The 10,157-nt window shown below is 54.1% G+C and overlaps 3 protein-coding genes across 3 annotated transcripts in view; all 3 read right to left on the reverse strand.

The window, feature by feature from the left end:
* Positions 1-416: 416 nt before the first annotated feature.
* Positions 417-2,851, reverse strand: LOC101767956 (zinc-finger homeodomain protein 6-like). Its single transcript, XM_004961060.4, has one exon. The coding sequence runs from the start codon at positions 2,280-2,282 to the stop codon at positions 1,473-1,475; it is 810 nt and encodes a 269-aa protein (XP_004961117.1). The 5' UTR covers positions 2,283-2,851; the 3' UTR covers positions 417-1,472.
* A 1,329-nt stretch (positions 2,852-4,180) lies between these two features.
* LOC101768357 (long-chain-fatty-acid--AMP ligase FadD32) lies at positions 4,181-6,645 on the reverse strand. Its single transcript, XM_004961061.2, has one exon. It carries the CDS (start codon positions 6,536-6,538, stop codon positions 4,601-4,603), a length of 1,938 nt encoding a protein of 645 aa, XP_004961118.1. The 5' UTR covers positions 6,539-6,645; the 3' UTR covers positions 4,181-4,600.
* A 2,484-nt stretch (positions 6,646-9,129) lies between these two features.
* Positions 9,130-10,157, reverse strand: part of LOC101783346 — a 5,107-nt gene continuing 4,079 nt past the window's right edge. The window contains exon 5 of the mRNA XM_004963512.2: positions 9,130-10,157. Coding sequence (XP_004963569.1) covers positions 9,498-10,157 — 660 coding nt within the window. The 3' untranslated portion in view covers positions 9,130-9,497.

The following is a 10,157-nucleotide window of genomic DNA, read 5'->3' on the forward strand; positions in this document are numbered from 1 at the left end:
GCCTTGTTATTGCAAGGATTATATGTATGCTGTAGAATATAAGGGCACCAAAAAGAACAAAAAAGAAAAGTGAGATCACTTGTTGTTGCATTGCTGTTAACTGCGCATATTTTCAGTACAAGCACAAACACTTACCTCAGGGCCAAGGAAGCTTGTTGACTTGCTTTTCAACATTGCAGCTGGTAAGTCGCATTGCTTACGAGTTAACGTTAATCCTGTTCTACTTTCTACAGCATGAACTTTCTATGTAAAACTTGTTACTCAATATCTTTGTAGAACATTCTGTTCAGAAAAAATATCTAGTAGAACATCTGGGAGAGACTAAGTGGTATCGTGTGTTGTCCATGTCATTTTCAACTGGTTTGGCGGAACTATCCAAATGTAGCAATTAACCTTCAAAGAAAACTGGACCAAAAGAAACCAAATTTGCCGGGCTCATCCATTACTAGTGAAGGATATCAAGAACGCAAAATCCTGTGATGCTAACTCATTATCCCCCTTTTTTTCTGTCTACCAATTTTCTTGGAGGGCATTCATTACATCCTTATCTGCCTCTCATGGTCTCATTGCAGCATGGGCCTCACAATTCCATGAAACGAAATCCTTGGCTTCTGGAAGGTAGATGCGACAGAGGCCATGTGAGTACGTGACCGGCCATACCCAGAAACTCTCAGGAGTCTCCAAGCTCCAGTCCAGTCCTCCATTAAATCCGTCAGGTTTGAAAAATGACTCTTAACTCCATACATGACAGCAATGCGATGCATCTAGAGCCAAGTACAACATAAAAAGCTTAACACACAACAACAGGCAAGTACACCTCCAATTGAATGGCAAACAAACACAAAGGAATGAGGCATTTGATGCAACATTTAGTTTCTCTACATGCAAGCATTCTCTTGCATAAAGTTTTGTCATCCTGAATACCGAATATTCTCTAGCCAAAAATATCAATTGCTGCTCCATATTTGGTAATTAGCTTAAGAAAACTCAAGATTGTGGTATCATTATGCTCATTAGTTTATGCTGGGTTTTAAGCTAGAACTATATGAAAATGCTGCATTAGAAGGGAGGAGAGACCACTAGCTAAATTCTCTAGTGCTCAAGTGAAGATCAAACTACAATGTTGGGGAAAGCTGAGAGAAACTTTGGTTGGTTAATCTTGTTGCTGGAGAGGTCAAATAACAAGGTAAAAAATGTAGCTACAAGCATGCACAGTGCCGCCTCTTTTCAATTGATCCCCCAACTAGGAACAGAAGCAATCAAAAGATAAACAAGCAAGAATCATGAAGCAAACAGGATGAAATGGCTACAAAAAATAGAAGGATAAGGTGAAAAACAAAAACGGAAGGGAAGAAGAAAGGATAAGAGCCCTCACTTCCCTTGTTTAATCCCACCTCTCTGGGAGCTCATAAAAAAATGAGGTGGGGATTAAGCAAATGGTCGGGGGAGCTGAGCCTTGTCTCCCACCATGGCTACTGCTGCTCCTGCTGCGGCTGCGGCTGCGGCTGCTGTTGGGATTGTTGCTCCTGCGGCGGCAGCTGCGGCTGCCTCCTGCTGCCGCTGCCGCTGCCGCTGTGCTTGTTGTTGTGCATCCACACCTTGAAGACCTGGCGCCGCACGCCGACCTGCTCGCAGAACTGCTGCACCAGCGCCTCGTCCTGCTTCTGCATCCGCCAGCCCAGCCGCTCCGCGAACGCCAGCATCTGCTCCTTCTGCTCCGGCGTGAACTTGGTCCGGAACCGCTTCCGGCGCAGGTGCCCCTGCGCCGCGGCGAGGTGCGCGGACGGCGGCCCGCGCTCCTCGCTGGAGGACTCGGTCGTGGTGCCGCCGCTGCCGCTGGGCGTGCCGTGGTATGGGAACGGCGGCGGCGCGTAGTGGGGGTGGGTGGCGGCGGCGGCGTAGGGGTGGGGCGGCGGCAGGAGCAGCGGGACGCGCGGGGCCGTGGGCGTCACCGGCGGCGGCGGCGCGAGGGGCGGCGGGAGCAGCAGCTGGCGCCGCTGGCCGTCGTCCTTGCGGTGGAAGCTCCGGTGGCAGCCGCAGGCGGCGCACTTGAGCGCGTCGTCCCCGGCGCCGGCGCCGGGCATGAACTCCCCGCAGCCGTCGACGACATGCCCACCCAGCGCCGCCGCGTGGTTGCGCAGGCACTCGTGGTACCGCACCGCCGCCTCGGGGAGCACCGCGTGGTTCCCCGGTACCGGAGCCGGGGCCGGGGCGGGCGCGAGCGGCGGCGCGGAGCTGGCGCCCATCCCCTCGGCGGGTTCCTCCTGGCCCCTAAATTCCATCAGCGCATGCCTGCCCGCCCGAGGCGAGGAGGACCCGACGGGCCGAGTCCGTGAGAGCGACGGCACACGGCGCCGCAGGCAGCGCACTCCCCCTTCACGCACTGTCGCACGGGGGTGCTTTGCTTGCTTGCCTTGCCTGCCTCAGCTAGTATAGCGTAGCGGTGGCGTTAGCTATCACTCACTCACCCGTATCCATCTCGTCGTTTTCTAGCGCTGGCTGGGTGGCCTGGCCTGGCCTGGCTGCCTGCACTGCGGGTGCGGCTGGCGGCAGGCTGCAGCCGCTGCGGCGCGGTGCGGTTGGCTTTTGTGCTTTGTGTGGGGAAGCCGAGAGGGGCCGAGAGCGAGGCTCGCTCGCTCACTCGCTTCAAGTGGCAAGTGCCAAGTGATGGTGGTGGCCGCGGTGGTGGTGGTGGGGGTCCGGCTGGGGCAGCCGAGCGAGGTGAGGCCGGACGCGGTGGGGGATGCTGATTCCGGTCTGCCTCGGATGGGAAATGGCGCTTTTGTTTCCTGCCGGAGGGGAGGGGAGGGGCGGTGCAGCGACCGACAGCGGCAGGGCTGACCCCTCCCCTCCCTCCCCCACGCGGCCACGCCCTGCCGCGCGGACCCAGCCCAGGCTTTAATGATGCAGCCGGCGAGCGCCGAGCGAGCACGAGCAGCAGGCGCTGTAGCCACGGGCCGGGGTTTATGGCCGTCGGATCGGGGCGGTGATCAGGGAACAGCGCCTAGTCTAGACGGCGGCCACTGTTAGCTAGCCCCCCTTGGCCTTGGCCTCAGGGCTAGATACGCTGCACAGAGGCATTGATCAGGCGTCCGGGCGCTTCCTGCCTAATTGACCCATTGTCTCTTTCGGGAGGCTGCTGTAAACGTGTGCGATGGCGAGGAGGGGCTAGAAGTAGAAGCCAACTGCATCTCGTGGCTTACGGCCTTCTTCGCCCATTAGCTGACAAAACTATATCCGGGTTTCGGTAACTCTTTTCATTATGGGTTTGCAAATCCACCCACGCATGGCTAAAGCAGTAAAGTGTATAGCAATAGCCAAGCATACATCCTACTACTACTGAATGAAGCAACATTTGGGAAATCCGCATAATTTTTTTTTCTTTTACTTAGATCCACCCAGTTTAGCGTGCTTCACATTTCCATTACAAAGCAACCAGCTTAAAAAATCCAGGTTTTGCGCGACTTCTGGTTAAGAAATACCGGATGAAGTACTTGCATTTATTCTATATTTTCGGCGTCCAGGCATGATTTTGTACTATGCGAAGATCTTGTACTACATCCGGTCACATCCCACCATGAGGATACGATCTAAAACTGGGGGTGGCGGTACTGCAATAGCATGTTTATTTGCTGCGGTGCGAGGTATCGAGTCGTATAGCTCGTGCTGCCGTGCGAGGTGCATGTAAGATGTAAACACATCGTTGTACTCGGACCAGATCCTTATCTTGAGGGTCCGTACGGCCAGTGACCTCAGCATGGAGGAGGCAGTCAAGGACACAGGTTGCTTTGAAATTTCCAACCAAGATTAGCTTAAAGCCATGATTGAACCCAGCAGTTGTCGCGAGCACGTCGGCATAATTTGCGAAGTCTTGTGGACCAAATTCGACATTCACCCAATAGCCATGGTTTCGATAGTGAAATATAGAACAACACTGCTTCGCGCTAGAGGTCTTGCTTATATAATTAGTTAAAAGCCGAAAGTTGAAGCAAATAGGCGGATTTTATTATACTCAAATAGGCGGCTTTTGAAATTACCTCTTAGAAACGAAAGGTGTATTTTTGTAGGAGCCAAGAGCAAATCTAAATGTTTTATATAGTCGAAGCCAGCTTTTGAAAAGCAAAAAACTCAAACAAGCAGACCATTTTTTTAACAAAATATGGTACAAATGCAAATGCTCACATATACACTTGCTCCTACAAATACACGCATGCAAACTTAGCCTAGAAGGCTATGAACATCTTCAAAAAACTAAGCTGGCAGATTTTAAAATTGACGATGTCACTATAGGTGTCTTTACTGTCGATGGTCATATCGCCTACCTTCAAAATAATAGTGTTAGTTAATAGGAAATGTGAGCACCCGCGTCGAGTTAAGAATTTGGACCGAGGTGGGTCACACTGAGTAACCTTATCAACCAAGTTACCCTTAGTTCACAAGCCATTAGTTTTCCTTAACCCGATCACTATTGTTCAAGTGAAGAGAAAAGACGTTTCAACATCTAGCATGGCGAAGGTTCACATTGTAGATGATAATCACAATCGGTGGCTGTGGCTCTCCTGTGCCACGTTGTCATGCCATGCAACCAAAGCTTTGACGATCAAAGAAACGACTGCAAGCGTAGACGGCGGCTCGCGCTCCCGAACGCGAGACTCATGTCGGGCCCTCTGTCCTCCCCTGCCAACCAGCTCGCCGCGGATTTCTCCACCATCTCGTCCCCTTCGTCTCCTCTTACCCCAGCCACCGTTCCGTCGTCGTCATCGTACCGTGCTTCGAACACCACCCGGAGCTTCCCGGCGAGCAGCATCTCCCTCGCCGCGCCGCGGCGCAGCTTCCCCGACGTCGTCTTCGGCACCTCGCCACCGCCGACCAGCACAACCAAACCAACCTTCACTCTTCCTCCTTGCCACACTGCTGCCTTTATGCGGTCGCAGAGGCCCCTGTGATCGCCGGCGCTTCCCTCCCGTATCTCCGCGACGACGGCCACGTCGTTGGTTTGCCAGAGTGACCGCGCCGTCGACGTCGTGAAAGCTGCGACGCAGCCGCCTCTCAGGCGATCCGGCGAGCTGCCGAAAGCCGCCGTCTCGACGTAGTGCGCGTGCACGCGGCGGCGCTGCCCGCCGTCGAGCGCGACGACGACGTCGGCGCTCCGGCCGACGACGTACAGGTACCGCTCCGTGCCCCTGACCACGCCGCGGTCGCCCGTGCGCACGAAGCACGCGCCGGCCCGCCCCGGCACCCTCGAGCAGAACACCTCGCGGCTCGCCGATGGGTGGCCGAGGTACCCCGACGCGTTGCTCGGCGAGGACACCCGTATCTCCCCTTCCACGCCGTCCTCCACGGGCTCGCCCGTCTCCTCGTCCACGACGGCGATCTCGATCTCCGCGCCCACGTTACCCAAGGACAATGGCGGCGACAGCCTCGCCGACGGCAGGAGCTTCATGTACGACGGGAGGTCGGAGCACGCGCCCCGGCCCCGCCACGCGGTGGACACGAACGTGCAGTTCTCGGCGAGGCCGTAGGACGGCGAGATGGACGCGGCCCGCAGCCCGTCGCGTCGGAACGCCCGCACGAACTCGTCGACGCTCGTCTTGTAGATGGGCTCGTTGATCAGGATCAGGTTGCGCAGGCTCCCGAGCTCAAGCGGCGGTCGTCCGTGCGCCGACGAGCGGCCGCGCCGGAGCACCAGCGGCAGCGCGAACGACGGCACGGGCGTGCACGTTGCCTTGAACTCGGTGACGAGCTCGAGCCAGAGGCGGGGTCGCCGGACGAAGGCGCCGGGGGCGGCCAGCACGCACGTGGCGCCGGCGACGACGGTGAGAAGCAGGAACATGAGGCCGCAGTCGTGGTACTGCGGCAGCCACGACACGACGACGCTGCCGGGGCACAGGTCGTAGGCCTTCCTCGCGGCCCGCACGTTGTGGGCCGCCGAGCCCGCGGTCACCATGACAGGCTTCGGGACGCCCGTCGCGCCGGAGGTGTACTGGATCAGGTACACGTCGTCCGGCCCGCAGCCCACGTACCCCGGCGCCGCCGATTCCGGCCCACCACCGCCGCGTTCCCGCTCCAGCTCATCGACGGCCAGCCAGCGCAGGCTCCTCAGCATGGCGGCCAGCTCGTCGATGTAGCGCGCGTCGGCGACGGCGGCGCTCGGCCTCGTCTGCGACACTGCGCGAAGCAGGTGCGCGTGCGCGGGGCCGAGGCTGGCCGGGTCAGGCGGGATGACGGGCACCGCCGTGAGCCCCGCGCGCTGGCACGCGAAGATGAGCTTGACGAGGCGGAGGCCCGGCGAGGCGAGGACGAGGACGGCGTCGCCCCGGCGGAGGGTGCCGAGGAGGTTGCGTGCCATGCGCTCGACGGCGGAGTCGAGCTGGGAGTAGGTCAGCGCGGTGCGTGACGACGCCGTCGCGTCGTCGTCGTTGTCGGACCAGATGAAGGCCGGCTTGGCGGCGAACGCCGGCAGCTTGGCCCATACGGGGAGGTAGCGGTCGACCACCGGCTGGTCGGGGTAGCACGGGTCGTAGTTCTCGGTGCACATGGCCGGCCGGCAACTGCTGCTCGTTGCACTCTTAGTCCCTGCTAGCTAGCTACGCATGGAATGGAAATGCTGTGCATGAGATGATGCCTATCAGAATGGATTGTTGGTCTATTTATACGGGAGGAGGGAAGGTGTTCGATGGCAGATGGCACTGCAATTTGTCTGCTTTCCTTGGATAAAGAATTACAGAATTTGTCTATGTTCCTTCTAAAACAAATGGCGATGCGATTCGTCTCCGTCCTTCCATCTAAAAAATGACAATGTCGCAGTTCGTGCAAATCCCAGTCCTGCAAGCTAGCATTGCCATTCATACTGCAAGAATGAACTTGTTAAACTAGCTTCCTGCGGAATAAGTAAAACGCTGGTGACCTGGATGAAAGCGAAGTGCGGATTTATGCCGCAGGCAACGAGGCAAAGGTGCTTGTTTGCTTCCCTTTGGGCTTAACCCAGCAATGGTGGATATCCGGGAGAGCATATCCTCCTGCTGACCTGCTCGTTTACGTTCTGTATGCCAATCTATGTTCGTGCCAAGAACATGGATTTTTTTTGGGGGGAGTACCAAAACGTACACATTCAAAGATGGCACACGAAGGTGCCGTATGAATCCGTTGATGCCAAAGGGAAAGGGCAGTGACCAAGATGCAGGACAAAAGATGATCCGATAGCTCAGCATCTCCCCGAGTATATTCGAGTGTGCATATATTTGCCTGGGGCAAGAAGCGATAGCACGGCGCCGGCGTGGCCTGGCCTGCTGGTGATTTATCCGTCCAGGGCCACCTGAAGACGACGACGACGACGACGCCGTGCAGCTTGGTCGGATTACTAGAACGACAGCAATTGCAGATTTGCAGATAAGGAGGCCAGTAAGAAAAGATTCAGACCATGGCATGAATAATTGGATACAACGGGAGATCTCTGCCTTTCAGCGAATGCAATGCCTGGATTTCTGACCCCGATCAGCACCAGCACATGACACCACCAAGGGACGTTTGGTTCCTCAAGCTAAATGTTTAATCCATGTCACATCGAATATTCGGAGGCTAATTAGAAGAACTAAATATGAGTTAATTATAAAATTAATTGCACAGATGGAGGCTAAATGGCGAGACGAATCTATTAAGTCTAATTAATCCATCATTAGCAAATGTTTACTGTAGCAGCACATTGTCAAATCATGAACTAATTAGGCTTAATAGATTTGTCTTCCTGTTTAACCTCCATCTATGTAATGGATTTTGTAAATAGTGACAGAGGTTGGACCAAACACCTCAAGACGCATAGGAGAAGAGGCAGCTGCACAAAACGAACTGAACGCCAGTGACAGTGACTTGGCAATAACGACCACGCACTTTTACAGTACGACTGAATCTCCTCTCCAGATCCCCATGTGAAAATCACAGAATAGCTGGAAAGACAGGGGCACTGCCCCCTGGTCAGGTGGGAGCACAATGGCACACAGCAATCCAGATTTTCATGTCCCCAACAAAATGCCGAGCTCCACCTGATACTCGGATCTGGATCTCTGTTGTTCGGGACAATACTGAACAGCTTTAATCAGGGATCAGGAACTTGGGGCGACACATAACCCAACTCACTGGCATCATAACTTCATAAGATTCAGGTCAGCACAAACGTCAGACAATAGGGCAGCTGTCATGTTCTCTGCCGAAAATGCTGATGCAGGTAAAAAAGAACAAACATTTTCTGAACTCATATTTCATCCTTGCCACCTGTTGTCAACTTGTCAAGGTGCATCGCACAGCATATAAAAATGCTGTTCTTTTCATGCCATGCAAACTATACTCATTTTCCTATTAAGAGTCATTGTTACTTTTGTATGAATCCATGAGTCATCCAAGAGGAATTAAAACATCATTAGCCCTGACCACGACAATGGTAGATGGCATAAAACGTGATACTCAATAAGTTAGCACTCAAATATACTTATATTTTGCCTTCCTTGGACTAGTTATACCATGGATTCTTCACTACAATCCTAAAAGGCAGCCCCAACTCAAAGCACTTAGCAAAGAAACTTCAGCAGAGAACACCCTAAAGAAATATTTAGATTCTCAATGCACCCTCTTTCGGAATAAAGATGTCGTTCTCAAAACTATTTTGCAGTCTCAGAGAACAGCTTGACAAAGATTACAGTTTGGTAATAACCCCAGTACCCACCAACGTCTCTACCTAAATGCCGACAGGCCAATCTTGCATTCTTGCTTCAAATCTAGTGCAATTCATACAGAGCGAGTGTGGTTGTTTTCATAACCTGCACACTTCAATGGGAATGGATCAAACTTACTTCTTACCAATATTCCCTCTTATCAAAGCTCTCAAGAACATATCACAGCTGTGATAATTATGGTTGGTTTCCTCTTAATGCAACATGTGCCTTGCACGTGCCAGGCACGTCCTTGAGAAAGATACTATTATGGTTTCCAAAAAGAAATACTCCCCACTTTTTCAAGTTTAAACACACAACACAATCACAGCATATCTTGTTTGTTCATTTCAACTGCAAAACAATTTTGCAAATGCTCTAACAGGCAAACCATGTACATGCATACAATGATACCACTTCTTTCTCACAAAGTAATGGCACCAAAATGCCAGTGCACGCCCTTAGAATTAGAAGAGGGATTCTTGTGCTTAGCATGCTCTTAATCATTTCATTTCATCACAGGTAAACTACAAGGATGGCACAATTCCAGGGGGTTCTAAAACACCGCTAACGAATTTTACAATGTGAAGAATGGCCAACCACGATCTTCACAGACTCTTGACGAGGATAAACAACACAGACAACACCGATAATTTAACAAGTTCAGACCAGGGTACTCATTTCCAATGCTACACTCTGGCCATTACAGAACAATAATGCGCAGAGCAACCAACTGACTGGCACAGCAACCATCCATCTAAGATGCAGAACTAATAGGCAGAAGTGATACCGAATTTACCCCATTCCTGGGAGCATCTGAAGGGGATCGATCATTTGGATGACACTCTGTTGCTGTTGTTGCTGCTGCTGCAGCATAATCTGGCCGTCAGGCGAAGGGAGTGCAAGTGGTCCCACAGGGATGGCCGGCGCCGGCTGCGGCACCTTGGACTCGATGAGCCGCCACATATACCACGCCCCGACGGAGCGGTAGGGGCGCCACCGCTCGCACAGCTTGTCCATCTGCGACGGCCGAGGCACGTCTTCGAGCCCGTGGAGCATCTGCACGCCCTTGCGCACGCCGAGGTCGGCGGATGGGAGCACATCGGGTCGCGCGAGGGAGAAGATCATGAACATGTGGACGCTCCAGGCGCCGATGCCCTTGACCATGGTGAGCATGGCGGCGAGGGAGCGGTCGTCCATGTTGATGATGGCGGAATCGGAGAGGATCCCGGAGACATACTTGCGGGCGAGGTCGTGTAGGTAGGACGCCTTGCGCGGGGAGACCCCGATCTGGCGGAGCTGCTGCGGGGTGAGCGCGAGGACGGCGTCGGGGGTCACGCTGGCCTCGCCGCCGAGGAGCGAGAGGAACCGGGAGTAGACGGAGGCGGCGGCCTTGAAGGCGAGCTGCTGGTAGAGGATGGATCGGACGAGGGAGTGGAACGGGCGGTGCGGGCA

This window comes from Setaria italica, chromosome III (assembly GCF_000263155.2).
Source record: "Setaria italica strain Yugu1 chromosome III, Setaria_italica_v2.0, whole genome shotgun sequence".
Taxonomy (NCBI): domain Eukaryota; kingdom Viridiplantae; phylum Streptophyta; class Magnoliopsida; order Poales; family Poaceae; genus Setaria; species Setaria italica.